The 16,932-nt window shown below is 39.4% G+C and overlaps 1 protein-coding gene across 1 annotated transcript; it reads right to left on the bottom strand.

Annotated features, from left to right (window-relative positions):
- Window positions 1-9,980: 9,980 nt before the first annotated feature.
- On the bottom strand, window positions 9,981-15,465 carry LOC129863316 (B-cell receptor CD22-like). The gene is made up of 6 exons (XM_055935206.1): window positions 15,086-15,465; window positions 14,275-14,550; window positions 10,632-10,895; window positions 10,314-10,404; window positions 10,062-10,138; window positions 9,981-9,991 (listed from the first exon to the last, which is right to left on the bottom strand). Exons 1-6 carry the CDS (start codon window positions 15,390-15,392, stop codon window positions 9,981-9,983), a joined length of 1,026 nt encoding a protein of 341 aa, XP_055791181.1. The 5' UTR covers window positions 15,393-15,465.
- Window positions 15,466-16,932: the final 1,467 nt, after the last annotated feature.

Below are 16,932 nucleotides of genomic sequence, written 5' to 3'. Positions count from 1 at the left end.
TCCATATTAATGCCCATGATTTGGGAATGAAATGTTCTGTGAGCAGGCGTCCACATGCTTTTGTTGTGTTGTTGTGTCATGTTGTGAATATACACTGAGTGTACAAAACATTAAGGACACCTTCCTAATATTGAGTTACACCCCCCACTTTTGCCCTCAGAACACCGTCAATTTGTCAGGGCATGGACTTACAAGGTGCCGAAAGCATTCCACAGGGATGCTGGCCCATGTTGAGTCCAATGCTTCCCACAGTTGTCAATTTGGCTGGATGTCCTTTGGGTGGTGGACCATTCTTGATACACACAGCGTTTGATGGGTAGCTACTTTGAAGAATCTCAAATATAAAATATATTTTGACTTGTTTAACTTCTTGCGAGTATAGGGGGTGCTGTTTCGACTTAGCATAAATTCGTCTCCAGATTAAACTGCCTAGTACTCAATTCTTGCTCGTACAATATGCATATTATTATTATTATTGGATAGAAAACACTCTCTAGTTTCTATAACCGTTGGAATTATGTCTCTGAGTGGAACAGAACTCATTCTACAGCACTTTTCCTGCCAGGGAGTGAGATTTCAGAAATCTTGGTCCCTGTTCCCAGTTCAGTTTTTAAGTCCCTGTGAATCCTATGGGGCTACAAACACTGCCTACGCCTTCCTCTAGATGTCAGTAAGTGGTGACAATTTGAATGGAGTCGATTGCGCAATCAGGGACTTTATAAAAGACAGAAAGGCGGAAGGAGCTTTCTTTTCTTCAATGCGCTCGACGCACGATGGACGTCGGACTGGCCTCTTTCCAAGCTTTGGTTTAGCCAGTAATATATCGCCGGTCATGTTTTTACTCGTTATAGGTGTTAAAAACATCATAAGGTAGTTAATTTAAACCGTTTTATAGCAATTTATATCTGTTTAGTGCGATTTTGAGGCATTTCTTTGTGACGCACTTTGAAGAGTTGGACACTTTTCCTGTAGATGCCGAACGTTAGTGGCCATTTCGACGGGACAAGAGGACATCTTTCGACCAAAAGACGATTAGACCGGAGAAAGGATACATTGCCCAAGATTCTGATGGAAGATCAGCTCATAGTAAGAACTATTTATGATGATAAATCGTTGTTCTGTAGAAAAATGTTAAACGCATATTCCGCCATTTTCTTTGGGGTAGCTTCGCTTTGGCGCACCCGGTATTGCACAGTAAGGATAATTTAAAAAATGTAATTCAGCGATTGCATTAAGAACTAAATTGTCTTTCAATAGCTGTCCACCCTGTATTTTTTAGTCAAGTTTATGAATATTTATTCATTAGACTAGATCACTGTCCAATATGGCGCCCGACATTTTCAGGCCAGTTTTGCTACTATTCTCATTGTATAACCACGTTTTTTTGTGGCTAAATATGCACATTTTCGAACAAACTCTATATGTATGTTGTAATATGATGTTACAGGAGTGTCATCGGAAGAATTCTGAGAAGGTTAGTGAAAAAATTAATACATTTTGGTGGTGATAATGCTATCGCTCTTTTTGCCTTGAATCAATGCTCGGGTAACGTTTGCACATGTGGTATGCTAATATAACGATTTATTGTGTTTTCGCTGTAAAACACTTAGAAAATCTGAAATATTGTCTGAGTTCACAAGATCTGTGTCTTTCCATTGCTGTGAGCTGTGTATTTTTAAGAAATGTTTTATGATTAGTAATTGGGTAATACACGTTGCTCTCTGTATTTATTCTAGTCGAGTTGTGATGGTGGGTGCAATTGTAAACTATGATTTCTACCTGAAATATGCACATTTTTCTAACAAAACCTATCCTATACAATAAATATGTTATCAGACTGTCATCTGATGAGTTTTTTTCTTGGTTAGTGGCTATCAATATCTTTATTTGGCCGAATTGGTGATAGCTACTGGTGGAGAGAAAAAATGGTGGACAAAGAAAAATGGTGTCTTTTGCTAACGTGGTTAGCTAATAGATTTACATATTGTGTCTTCCCTGTAAAACATTTTACAAATCAGAAATGATTGCTGGATTCACAAGAAGTGGATCTTTCATCTGGTATCTTGGACTTGTGATTGAATGATATTTAGATGCTAGTATTTACTTGTGACGCTATGCTAGCTATGCTATTCAGCTTTTTTACTGGTGGGGGGGTGGGGGGTGCTCCCGGATCCGGGTTTCTGAATCGGTAGAAGTTAACAATTTTTTGGTTACTACATGATTCCATATACAGTGGGGCAGAAAAGTATTTAGTCAGCCACCAGTTGTGCAAGTTCTCCCACTTAAAAAGATGAGAGAGGCCTGTAATGTTCATCATAGGTACACTTCAACTATGACAGACAAAATGAGAAAAAAAATCCTGAAAATCACATTGTAGGATTTTTAATGAATTTATTTGCAAATTATGGTGGAAAATAAGTATTTGGTCACCTAAAAACAAGCAAGGTTTCTGGCTCTCACAGACCTGTAACTTCTTCTTTAAGAGGCTCCTCTGTCCTTCACTCGTTACCTGTATTAATGGCACCTGTTTGAACTTGTTATCAGCATAAAAGACACCTGTCCACAACCTCAAACAGTCACACTACAAACTCCACTATGGCCAAGACCAAAGAGCTGTCAAAGGACACCAGAAACAAAATTGTAGACCTGCACCAGGCTGGGAAGACTGAATCTGCAATAGGTAAGCAGCTTGGTTTGAAGAAATCAACTGTGGGAGCAATTATTAGGAAATGGAAGACATACAAGACCACTGATAATCTCCCTCGATCTGGGGCTCCTGTCACGTTCCTGACCTGTTTTCTCTTGTTTTTGTATGTGTTTAGTTGGTCAGGGCGTGAGTTGGGGTGGGCATTCTATGTTATGTGTTTCTATGTTTAGGTTCATTGTCTGTTAGCCTTATATGGTTCTCAATCAGGGACAGGTGTTTTTCATTTCCTCTGATTGAGAATCATATATAGGTAGGCTGTTTCACACTGTTTGTTGGTGGGTGATTGTCTTCCGTGTCTGTATGTATGTTCGTACCACACGGGACTGTAGCGTTTGTTTGTAGTCTGTACCTGTTCGTGCGTTCTTCGTGTATTTGTAAGTTCTCATGTTTTAGGTCAGTCTACGTCGTTTATTTGTTTTGTAGTTTGTTAAAGAGTTTTCGTGTTTCGTCGTTCTGTTAATAAATTTCATTATGTATTCATCACCCGCTGCGCCTTGGTCCGCTCATTCACCACAAGACGACCTTTACAGCTCCACGCAAGATCTCACCCCGTGGGGTCAAAATTATCACAAGAACGGTGAGCAAAAATCCCAGAACCACACGGGGGGACCTAGTGAATGACCTGCAGAGAGCTGGGACCAAAGTAACAAAGCCTACCATCAGTAACACACTACGCCGCCAGGGACTCAAATCCTGCAGTGCCAGACGTGTCCCCCTGCTTAAGCCAGTACATGTCCAGGCCCGTCTGAAGTTTGCTAGAGAGTGTTTGGATGATCCAGAAGAAGATTGGGAGAATGTCATATGGTCAGATGAAACCAAAATATAACTTTTTGGTAAAAACTCAACTCGTTGTGTTTGGAGGACAAAGAATGCTGAGTTGCATCCAAAGAACACCATACCTACTGTGAAGCATGGGGGTGGAAACATCATGCTTTGGGGCTGTTTTTCTGCAAAGGGACCAGGACGACTGATCCGTGTAAAGGAAAGAATGAATGGGGCCATGTATTGTGAGATTTTGAGTGAAAACCTCTTTCCATCAGCAAGGGCATTGAAGATGAAACGTGGCTGGGTCTTTCAGCATGACAACGATCCCAAACACACCGCCCGGGCAACGATGGCGTGGCTTCGTAAGAAGCATTTCAAGGTCCTGGAGTGGCCTAGCCAGTCTCCAGATCTCAACCCCATAGAAAATCTTTAGAGGGAGTTGAAAGTCCGTGTTGCCCAGCAACAGCCCCAAAACATCACTGCTCTAGAGGAGATCTGCATGGAGGAATGGGCCAAAATACCAGCAACAGTGTGTGAAAACCTTGTGAAGACTTACAGAAAACATTTGACCTCTGTCATTGCCAACAAAGGGTATATAACAAAGTATTGAGATAAACTTTTGTTATTGACCAAATACTTATTTTCCACCATAATTTGCAAATAAATTCATTAAAAAATCCTACAATGTGATTTTTCTGGATTTTTTTTCCTCATTTTGTCTGTCATAGTTGAAGTGTACCTATGATGAAAATTACAGGCCTCTCTCATCTTTTTAAGTGGGAGAACTTGCACAATTGGTGGCTGACTAAATACTTTTTGCCCCACTGTATGTTAGTCTTCACTATTATTCTACAATGTAAAACTAGTACACATAAATAAAAACTCTGGAATGAGTAGGTGTGTCCAATCTTTTGACTGGTACTGTATATAGAGTGTAATGTGAATATTTATGTTGTATTATACAGGGTACATTTTAAAAAGTTACCTAGTTCTCAATATGTACTCCATGTTAAAATAAAGGTTAAATAAAATAAATAAACATTATTTGGGTATGAGTATGATAAAAGGTATCTCTCCATGGGATCTCCAGTCTGCCCTCCACTCCTAGTCCCTCTCTGTCCCCAAAGAGAGACACCCCTACCTGGTAAGGTCGGTCAACAGTTAGGGGGTCAAGAGCCATGTTGGAAACCATAGCACTCATTCTATATGACATCACATTCTCACTGAACAATTATCTATTTTATTTGCACTAAACAATTATGTATCTTATTCTCTAACTACTAGTTGGACAAAATGGTGGACTGTTATTCTTCTAAGGACAAAAGGCTTTAAAACAAGCAATAATCTCACTGCCTGGTCTGAACTTGTTAACTGTGAGATGTATTATTATCAATCATCAACATTCCAGAATGTTCCATCTCTCAGTGTTCTGGAATGGAATGCCATCGCTGACTGAATTACCCTCCACACTCCAAACATCCATGTTACGTCATGTTGTGTCTGTGTGTTTTAAAAACGACAATGAATAATATTTAATGTAACTGGTTGTGTGTCTAGGTAACGGACATTTTATTTTACCTTTATTTAACTAGGCAAGTCAGTTAAGAACACATTCTTATTTACAATGACAACCTAGGAACAGTGGGTTAACTGCCTTGTTAGGGGTAGAACGTCAGATTTTATCTTGTCAGCTCAGGGATTCGATCTCTCAACCTCTCGGTTACTAGTCCAACACTCTAACCACTAGGCTACCTGCCACCCGTTGCTCCTTCTGAAAGTGTCTGTGTATATTTTGTGCATTCATGATGATGGTGATGAAGGTGGATTAACCACTATTGCTCTCCAAACCAATGTACATTTCTTATTTGTAGTTACTGTATGTACTGTACAGTAGAAGAGGTGTGATTTTGAAAGCTTTCCATTTTGTCTCCGTTGAAGATACTCTTATAACAAGGTGAAAACAATGACGATGAAGTTTATTCTTTAAAAAAGTCACACTTCACACACTAGCTTACAAAAAAAAACATTTGATAAAAGCAATAAGAAACCTTGCATCAAGCAGAACTCTTTCCTGGACATAAAAACTAAAAATATACCAAACTTCTACTACGTGTATCATCTAACAGTACAATATGAAGTAATACAATATAATAGAAGCAGATATAATTACTTTCTTCTTCTTAGCCTTCATACAGCATATAGTCTCACAAGTCTGATGATTGTTTCAGACATATAACATAACAACATATATAGCTATAAAATATAACTGGACCTTGAGGTTGCCTACTTCAGAAATACAACATTTTGGGAAAAAGATATTGTAATCAGAAATGTTTACAATTTTACAAAACATTTTTTTTTTTAAGGTCCTCCTTTAAGGTCCTCATCATAGTTTAAAAGGCATAACTGACCCTAGATCAGCACTCCTACTCTAAGTGTGAATAGAGCAGTCCTGTCTGACTCAGTTTGTACAGCATGGTGCATGGGTTCTATTCCTGCTTGTCATGCCCTGACCATAGAGAGCCCTTGGTTCTCTATGATGTTGTAGGTCAGGGCATGACTAGGGGGTGTTCTAGTCTTTTAATTTCTATGTTGGTGCTCTTAGTATGGTTCCCAATTAGAGGCAGCTGATGTTCGTTGTCTCTAATTTGGGATCATACTTAAGGGTTCCCTGTTTCCACCTGCTGTGTGGGATATTGTTTTGTGTGAGTGCATTCAGCACCACGTAGTTCATGTATGTTTATTGTTTTTGGTTTAAGTTTCACTACAAATAAATATGTGGAACCCAACTCACACTGCGCCTTGGTCAGTCCATTTTAATGAGCGTGACACTGCTGGGACTACCCATACGAGAAATGTATTCGAACATGACTGTAATGACTGAGTGAATTTGGATAAAAGTGTCTGTTGGATGGATAATATTATTATATACAATTATAAACTGGGTGGTTTGGGTCCTGGATGCTGATTGGCTGAAACAGCATTTCAGAAGTGTATACTGTATATCAGACAATATACCACGGGTATGACGCAAAAATACTTGTATACTGTTCAATTTATGTTGGTAACCAGTTTAAAATAGCAATAAGGTACCTCAGGGGTTTGCAGTATATGGTCAATATACCACGGCATATTCACTCAAGAACAGCCCTTAGCCGTGGTACAGTCCATATACCACAAACCCTTATAGTTTGTTATTGCTATTATCAACTTAAGCAATAAGGCCTGAGGAGGTGTGGTATATGGCCAATATACCATGGCTAAGGGCTGTTCTTATGCACAACGCAACACTGAGTACTTGGATACAGCCCTTAGCCGTGGTATATTGGCCACATGCCACAAACCCCCGATGTGCCGTATTGCTACTAGAAACTGGTGACCAACATAAATAGACCAGTAAATAGTAATTGTATGTCATACTGATATACCACACCTTTCAGCAAATCAGCATTCAGGGCTCGAACCTACTGGTTAATATTGGCCAATATTCCACACCCCCTCAGGCCTTATGTCACTTAGTTTGAATATACAGGCTCAGATATACAAGGTTTTTGTCAAACTTGTTCTGTTCATGTCTTCTTGTTTCTGGGTTTGTTGTGTTCAGGTCTTCTTGGTTCTGGGTTTGTTATATTCAAGTCTTCATGGTTCTGGGTTTGTTGACTGTACTGTAGATCTCAGAGGGATCCACCTCAGCTGCTTGTGCTGCTGCTGGTCTGAGGAGAGAGAAACAGAAATGAAACAAAGACTGAGTCCCAAATGGAACCCTATACCCTTTATAGTGCACTACGTTTGACCAGGGCCTATAGGGCTCGGTCAAAAGTAGTGCACTCAATAGGGTATAGAGTGCCATTTGGAACTCATCACTCCCTCATTATAGTCATGTCATGGTAATTGTCTTGAGTTGGGTTGGTAGATTAAGGAAATGACATCACTAGTAGTCACTAGGGGTCAACTGTTTTGCATATTGATGACATCTCCTACAATAAGCAGCAGCATATGAATGACCTTATTGCAGAATATGGTCACTGGGGGGCAGCAGTGAGGCGGTTACATTTCACAACAGCTTATTGCACATCCTCGTCCTGTTTCTGGTGTCGAGGCATGAATTACCTTAATGCAGAATATGCATTATTGATGACATCATCATTGTCTACTCCTCCAATGAGCACATGGCCCTAACTACATATGAGGACACCGAATGTCTATTTTGAAAATAATAATAATAGCCTAATACAGATACTGTAAACAATAAAGAAAATTAATTACGCATCATCTTCTAAATATTGATCCCAGCGTTGTTCAAAGCTTATATTCTTGATCTGACTAATTGTTCCTGCCTCTTTGCGAACGATTGGAATCATGAACTGTGATTTGTTCGTTATGTTTGCCTGCTTCCCCCGGATCTTCCTCCCTGATTTGCTTTTCAGCAGCACATTCACCATTCTCTCAAACGGCTAATTCCCCTTCTCGCTGAACAGGCCGAGGTCAACGTGAAACGAAATACCCCAACTAGCAGATAGCTCTGCTGACAATCTGTTTGCGAGATGCCGAACAAAAGGCATTTTTTAAATCTATCTCACAACTCCTGCTGCGTCTACAGACATCCACCAAACAAAAAAATCACTCTCGGAGAATGAGTGCACAAACTGGTAAGTAGTCGCTCATAGACATGTCAGTCAGGTCGGGGGCATAGCTGCCAGCAGACATTTCTATTGCAGTAACATTGAAGGGGTCTGGTTAATATTACTTACACGGAACCCAAACCGGCTGCGCGCGTGCGCCATCTTGTATAAATGTATTTTGTCCCCCTACACCAAACGCGATCACGACACGCAGGTTAAAATATCAAAACAAACTCTGAGCAAATGACATTAATTTGGGGACAGGTCGAAAAGCATTAAACATGTATGGCAATTTAGCTAGTTAGCTTGCACTTGCTAGCTAATTTGTCCTATTTAGCTAGCTTGCTGTTGCTAGCTAATTTGTCCTGGGATATAAACATTGAGTTGTTATTTTACCTGAAATGCACAAGGTCCTTTACTCCGACAATTAATCCACACATAAACGGCCAACCGAATCGTTTCTAGTCATCTCTCCTCCTTCCAGGCTTTTTCATCTTTGAACTTATATGTTGATCGCATCTAAACTTTCATAGTATTACCACGACGACCGGCTAAACAGTTTATCTTTCAATCACCCATGTGGGTATAACCAATGAGGAGATGGCATGTGGGTACCTGCTTCTATAAACCAATGAGGAGATGGGAGAGGCATGACTTTCAGCACGATCTGCGTCAGAAATAGAAAGGAGTTCTATTTTAGCCCTTGGCATTGGAAGACGCTCGTTGGCGAGCAAGCAGTGTGGGTGCAATAATTGAATAACATGGATTTCAAAATGTATTTTGCGACGCTCGCGCACACGACGTGTCCGGTCTGGTCAGCATGTTAGCCAGCTAAAAGGATGAAGTAAGAAGCTTACGTTAAACAGAGCCTACCTCAGCAGGAGAAACAAATACACTACTAAGTCCTTTACAGAGAGTAGGCTACTGAGACAGACAGTGATGTGGGGCTCAGTGGAGAGGCTGAGGCAGGCTGCAATGCAGGTAGAAGTAGAGGAGACCGAGAGAGAGAGGAAGCAAGCAGAGAGAGAGGTTTTTACAGTGGTTCCCAAACTTGGGGTCGGGGCCGCATGTGGGGTCCCCTGAAAAAATCTGTACTAATCTAATCAAACACTTTAGGAACATAAAAAGTAAATGTTTCAATATGAACACCTCCACGGCACCTATCTTCCCTATATAGCTATATATATATAAAGATATGTTTCAATACAATATGAACATCTCCACAGGACCTATCTTCCCTATAGTTCTACATTAATCTACTATCACATGTTTTTGTTTCTTCTCTGATTAGTGTGTCAGTGTGAATCATTTCTCATATTTCCTCCCTTTCAGGTGTATAACATTACAACTGAATAGCTAATAGGCTATGTATTGGTAGATGGACTGAGGTGAATTAACCTACAGCAGCCAAGGTGATAATGGACTGAGGTGAATTAACCTACAGCAGCCAAGGTGATAATGGCTGAGGTCATTTTTGCTTGTTTTCTATCTGTTTTCCAAATACCATTTAAAAGTGTTTAATTGTGTAGAAATGCAGTAAATGAGATTCAACTTTCCAAACCCCACCCCATCCAGATTTGGTTGTAAACAAGCAGACTTCTCCTTTAATGCTGTGTGTTCACAATGTTCTAGTATTGACTGTAATGGCAGAATATGCTCACTGGGTGGCAGAACTGGGGAGGTTGAATTTCACAGCAGCGTATTGGACATCTTGATCCTGTTTCTGTGGTTGATGCAGCTGGACGGTGGAGTACAGAGGCACTTCCTGGTTTTTGGAGTGAGAGAAGTGGACGCTGGCATAGTGAACATCATCCTGGTCATCTGTGGCCGCTGTCTGTGCTGCAGTAGGGGTCATGGCCATGTTTGAGACATTGTCATACACTGGACTAGAATCTCCCTGATGAGAAAGAACAGACAACATGAGGAGTGGAAATGTTCCACAAAGCATACACAGTCAAAACAGTCACCTTCTGATTCCAACAGACTCACCTGTCCATCATCTGCTGTGTCTCTTGTGTTGGAGGTGGATGTGGAGACCTTCTTCCTGTTGTACATTAATGAATGTATGAAGATATCAATCAATCAATTAATATATTAATTAAGTTACTTTTATTTTTTTTTACCTTTATTTAACTAGGCAAGTCAGTTAATTAAGAACAAATTCAAATTTACAATGACTAAAGTGAAATTACATTAAAAAAATATGCAATCTCACTCACCTGAACCACATGAGTCCAGAGAGACAGAGGATGAGAACCAGAACAACCACTATGATTCCTACAGCTGCAGTCAGAACTGAGGTTTGTTTCCCTATAATACAATATGGATGATATGAGTACATGGCATGTTCTTATAATCTAAAATCTAACATATTATAGAATATCAACACAATGTTAATATTTTGGGATCTTATAATACTTGTGACATCATAAACCAACACATAATTATAAACCAAAGTGTAATCAGTCAAAACACAATGATTAAGATCAGCTTGAAACCTGTCATTTTGTATTGAAGTATTGAAGATGTAACTTTACCTGCTACAATGATCATCAGAGCTGTAGAGTTCATAGATCCTCTTCCATTCTGGGCCTCACAGTAATATTCTCCTCTGTCCTCAGAGCTGATGTTAGTGATGCTGTAACTCTGTCCTGATGCTTTTGGTGAGGCTACATTCTTCTTGTACCAGGTGTATTTGTTCACAGGTGGGTTGGCATCACTGCTGCAGGTCAGAGTCACTGAACTGCCCTCCACTATTTCACCAGAGGGACTGACTGACACTGAGGTGTTCTTTGGAGCGTCTGATAACGGAGAATTTGTCAGAGGATTATAAAGGTGCAATTAAAACCTTACATGACATATATCAAAATCTGTGAAGCCAGACTATCAAAAATAAGAATCCACACAAAACATAAATTGGGATAGGGGGCAGCATTTTCATTTTGGATGAATTGCGTGCCCAAACTGAACTTCCTCCTACTATGTCCCAGATGGTAATACATGCATATTAATATTAATATTGGATAGAAAACACTCCGAAGTTTCTAAAACTGTTTGAATTATGTCTGTGAGTATAACAGAACTAATTTGGCAGACAAAAACCTGAGAAGAAATCCAAACAGGAAGTGAGAACTCGATTTTCAAAACAGTGCCAATTGATTTCCCTGTTAGTTATGGATGTGCATACACTTCCTAGGGTTTCCACTAGATGTCACCGTCTTTAGATACTGGTTGTAGGATTCTACTATAAAGGAGGGGCTCATGGGAGCTCTTTTACTGAGTGGTCTGGCAGAGAGCCTCGGGCTCATGATGCGCGGTCACGAGAGAGTATGCTCTCGTTTCAATGCTTTTCTTCAGACAATGAAATTCTCCGGTTTGAACCTTATTGATGATTAATGTTAAAAACATCCTAAATATGGATTGAACACATCATTTAACTTGTTTCTATGACCTGTAACGGAACTTTTAGAGTTTTTGTCTGGAGGGATTGCTCGTGCGTCATGAAGATGGATTACTGGGCTGAACATGCTAACAACAAGTGGCTAAATGATGGGCTTTATGGAACTTTATGGAACAAATCAGTCATTTATTGTCGAACTGGGATTCCTGGGAGTGCCTTCTGATGAAGTTACTCGAAGGTAAGTGAATATTTATAGTGTTTTTGTAGCTTCGGTTGACGCCAAAATGGTGGCTATTTCTTTGGCTATTTTGGGTTCTGAGCGCCTTTCTCAGATTATTATTTTTCCGTAAAGTTTTTTTGAAATCTGACACAGCGGTTGCATAGAGGATAAGTTTATCTTTAATTCTGTGAATAACACTTACATCTTTTATCAATGTTTATTATGAGTATTTCTGCAAAATCACCGGATGTTTTGGAATCAAAACATTACTGCACGTAACGCGACAATGTAAACTGAGATTTTTTTATATATATATATATATATATATGCACATTATCGAACAAAACACACAATACATGTTTAAAACCTTTTCTCAATAGGGGGGCGTTGTTTTCACTTTGTAAAAAATCGTGCCCAAATTAAACTGCCTCGTACTCTTCTAGCTCGTACAATATGCATATTATTATTACTATTGGATAGAAAACACTCTCAAGTTTCTAAAACCGTTTGAATTATATCTGTGAGTAAAACAGAACTCATTTTGCAGCAAACTTCCTGACAGGAAGTGAAAAATCTGAAATCGATGCTCTGTTCCAGGTCCTTCCTATTCATTTGCTTGAAATCTATGGATATACATGCACTTCATACGCCTTCCACTAGATGTCAACAGGCAGTGGGAGGTGGAATGGGGTGTCTAGCTTGATCTGAGGTCGAACAAGAGCTCTTGGAATGACGTGACCACTATTTCCTTTCTCTACCAAGGCGCGGGAAGGACATCAGCATTGGCTTCTGAAAAGCTTTCGGTATACACGGTAGATATCTCCGGCTCTGATTTTATTTGATAGATGTGATAAAAACATCATAAAGTAGTTTTTTTCAACCGAGTTGTATCAGTTTATTGAACGTTAATTGCGAGTTTTGGAATTTTCTTTTCTTTGCGTGGTTTGAAGTTGGGCACGTTTGCGCCACATGGCTAGCTATTGTTGCTAATTCGACAGGAGAAGAGGACATTCTAAAACCAAACAACGATTATTCTGGACCAAGGACTCCTTGTACAAGATTCTGATGGAAACTCAGCAAAAGTAGGAACCATTTATGATGTTATTTCGTATTTCTGTGGAAAATGTTTAGTTCTATTTTCCGCCCTCATTGCAGGCGCTGTCTCGCTATAACGTAAGCTGTATGTCGTACTAAAGTTATTTTTAAAAATCTAACACGGCGATTGCATTAAGAACTAGTGTATCTTTCATTTGCTGTACAACATATATTTTTTAGTAAAGTTTATGAAGAGTTCTTTGATTAGATTAGGTGACTGTCCAAAATATCTCCGGAGAATTTTGTGCAGTTTGGCTACGTATTCACATTGTAAGACCAGGATTTGTAGCTCTAAATATGCACATTTTCGAACAAAACATATTTGTATTGTGTAACATGATGTTATAGGACTGTCATCTGATGAAGTTTGTCAAGGTTAGTGAATAATTTAATATCTTTTGCTGGTTTTTGCAATCGTTACATTTTGCTGCTGATAAATGCATTTGTGTGGTTGGCTATTGTGGTAAGCTAATATAATGCTATATTGTGTTTTCGCTGTAAAACACTTAAAAAAATTGAAATATTGGCTGGATTCACAAGATGTTTATCTTTCATTTGCTGTACACCATGTATTTTTCATAAATGTTTTATGATGAGTATTTAGGTATTTCACGTTGCTCTCTGTAATTATTCCGGCTGCTTTGGTGATATTTTTTATGGTAGCTGCAATGTAAAACTATGATTTATACCTCAAATATGCACATTTTTGAACAAAACATAGATTTATTGTATAACATGTTATAAGACTGTCATCTGATGAAGTTGTTTCTTGGTTAGTGACTAATTATATCTCTATTTGGTCGGTTTTGTGATAGCTACCTATGCGGTAAAAAAATGGTGAAAATATGCGGTTGAGTCTTTTGCTATTGTGGTTAGCTAATAGAAATACACATTGTGTTTTCGCTGTAAAACATTTTAAAAATCGGAAATGATGGCTGGATTCACAAGATGTGTATCTTTCATTTGGTGTCTTGGACTTGTGATTTCATGATATTTATATGCTAGTATTTACTTGTGGCGCTATGCTAGGCTATGCTATCAGCTTTTTTACTGATGAGGATGCTCCCGGATCCGGGATGGTGACCAAGTAGAAGATAACATGATGTCCTATGACTGTCATCTGAAGAAGATAATCAAAGGTTAGTGATTAATTTTATCTATATTTCTGCTTTTTCTAACTCCTATCGTTGGCTGAAAAAATGTCTGTGTGTGTTTGTGACTTGGCTCTGACCTAACATAATCATATGTTGTGCTTTCACTGTAAATACTTTTTTTAATCGGACAGCATGGGTAGATTAACAAGATGTTTATCTTCCATTTGCTGTATTGGACTTGTTAATGTGTGAAAGTTAGATATTTCGAAAAATATATTTTCAGCGGAATGTTGTGGGTGTTCCGCTAGCGGAACCCCTGAGCTAGAAAGGTTAACAGGAACACATGTGATATTGAGCTGTAATTTACTCACATTTCACATTGATGTTGATTGACTCAGACGTCCCCGTCTTAATCCCATTCCAGGCCTCACAGTAGTACTCTCCAGTGACAGAGGACTTGATCTGATTGAAGACAAGATGTGGTTCTGTGTTCACATAGGAGAACTGATATTCACCTCCATTCTTCTTGTACCAGGTATATTTGTCCACAGGTGGGTTGGCATCACTGCTGCAGGTCAGAGTCACTGAACTGCCCTCCACTATTTCACCAGAGGGACTGACTGACACTGAGGTGTTCTTTGGACCATCTGGTGTTGAAGATGACAGAAAAAATAACAACTCATATAACATGTAAGACACCAAGAGATGATGTAAATTAGTATAGATTAGTATATTACACTGACATGTAGAACCATGTATTACAGAGATTATGTAAATTAGTATAGATTAGTATATTACACTGACATGTAGAACCATGTATTACAGAGATGATGTAAATTAGTATAGATTAGTATATTATACTGACATGTAGAACCATGTACTACAGACATGATGTAAATTAGTATAGATTAGTATATTACACTGACATGTAGAACCATGTATTACAGAGATGATGTAAATTAGTATAGATTAGTATATTACACTGACATGTAGAACCATGTATTACAGAGATGATGTAAATTAGTATAGATTAGTATATTACAGTGACATGTAGAACCATGTATTACAGAGATGATGTAAATTAGTATAGATTAGTATATTACACTGACATGTAGAACCATGTATTAGAGAGATGATATCAATGACTTTCACTGTAGATATATCAAAACCCCATGTACTCACATCTGACAGTGAGAGTCTCTTCTGGAGAGAGGATTCTCTCTAAGCCTTCTACAGCACAGGAGTAGTTCCCTGCATCCTCACTGCTGACTGGGTCTAGGATCAGCCTGTTATAACTGGTGACTGGGTCTAGGATCAGCCTGTTATAACTGGTGACTGGGTCTAGGATCAGCCTGTTATAACTGGTGACTGGGTTGGTTAGATGTTGTCTGTTCTTGTACCAGATGTAGGTGGGGTTGAGACCGACTGTACATTGAGTTCTACATCTCAGTGTGACTCTCTCCCCCTCTGACACAGACGTAGGATCCATCTCCAACAGGATATCTAAGAGGAAACATCAGTCATATTTGACTCCAGACAGGCTTGTCATGTGATTAGACTTGTCCTATTACCGTAGTAACTGTAGGTGGAGTATTACCTGTGACAGTCAACATCACACCAGGAAGACCAGAAAATCTCCCCTCATTTGTTGTTAGTAATCTGAATTTGTATTCAGCTGAGTCCTTCTCTGTCAGGTGTGTTATTGTCATGGTGTGGTGGTTCTCTGTGTTCCTATTGTACTCCACTCGACCTGCGTACTCTGGATATGAACTGACATCTACAGGGTGTTTCTGTGTAAACCAGAATGAACCTTGTTCTTTATAACTAGTGGGATGAGTGTAAGAGCAGGATATCTTCACTGTGGACCCCTTCAAGACACAGATTCTCCTCTTGGTGTAAGTCACTCTCCAGCAGTTGTGACCCTGAGCACCTGAAAATATATTAAATAGTTTTGTTCACACATACCTTGAAGTTAGAAAATTGCCTTATTTTGTTATAAAGAAAGGTTAGCTACAAATGATCCCAATAGATTCCAGACTCACACACTGCAGGAGAGCGGAGATCCTCATGGCCTTTAACAGCACAGGAGTAACTCTCTGTTTCAGAACTCCAGACAGAGTGTTGTTGGGAAGTGAGCCAAGCAAGATACTGTCCGTTCCTGTACCAGATGTAGGTGGGGTTACTAGTCAGAGTACAGGTGGTGCTACAGGTCAGTGTCCTCTTCCCTGCCTCTGTGTCAGGAGTCACCTTCACCTGCAGGTCTGAATGAGAGCAAATAAAAACACACTTTCTGGTTTCCTTCTGTAGTTGACTTAATGATAACAGTCCAACCTGTGGGATATATAGTAGTGCAAGGCAGGTCCACTGATGGTATCAAGGAACAGATGCTTCTACTGGTGTAGGTCACACTCAAGCAGCTCAGAGAAGAAGTATCTGGAACAAATGATGAAGCACATGATGATGATGATGATGTTGATGGTGATGATGATGATGGTGAAGATGGTGATGATATTAGCTTATTTGTATGATTCTCAGTAGTCTTCAGTACTAACATGTTAGATAGTAATGAGCTATAGTTACTTATTAATCAGTAATCTGAATTGACTGAAAATATCAAGTCTGTTTACCGTAAGAAAGGAAAACTCTGGAGGTTAATCACCACACTCACCCACTGTGACTTCAGGAGAGCTGAGTTTCTCATGGCCTCTTAAGGCACAGGAGTAGCTGTCAGAACCTCCTCCACTGACTGAGTATTGATACTGGGGAGAGGAGTCTGAAAATAGGTATTCTCCATTCTTGTACCAGATGTAGGTGGGGTTGGGGATTTCAGTTAGAGTACAGGTGGTGCTACATGTCAGTGTCACCCATAATCCTTCTGTCACTGTGCCAGGAGTCACCTTCACCTGCAGGTCTGAATGAAGAGAGAATAACAACATAAAAGAACAAACCTCATAATTTCCATCTACTACTACTAGAGATAAAGTAGTTACAGTATATCATCATGTTCTGTAAGTGTAGTATTACCAGTA

The sequence above is a fragment of the Salvelinus fontinalis genome, chromosome 10 (genome assembly GCF_029448725.1).
Source record: "Salvelinus fontinalis isolate EN_2023a chromosome 10, ASM2944872v1, whole genome shotgun sequence".
Classification (NCBI taxonomy): domain Eukaryota; kingdom Metazoa; phylum Chordata; class Actinopteri; order Salmoniformes; family Salmonidae; genus Salvelinus; species Salvelinus fontinalis.
This window is presented reverse-complemented; position numbering and strand designations above follow the sequence as displayed.

Excerpts from the sequence above, each read along its gene's own strand:
- LOC129863316 (XM_055935206.1), bottom strand. The coding sequence starts at position 15,392 with ATGGATCCTACGTCTGTGTCAGAGGGGGAGAGAGTCACACTGAGATGT. Across the intron at positions 10,405-10,631 it reads TCTGATGATCATTGTAGCAG|GGAAACAAACCTCAGTTCTG; the intron begins GTAAAGTTACAT and ends ATTGTATTATAG. Across the intron at positions 10,139-10,313 it reads TCTGGACTCATGTGGTTCAG|GAAGAAGGTCTCCACATCCA; the intron begins GTGAGTGAGATT and ends AATGTACAACAG.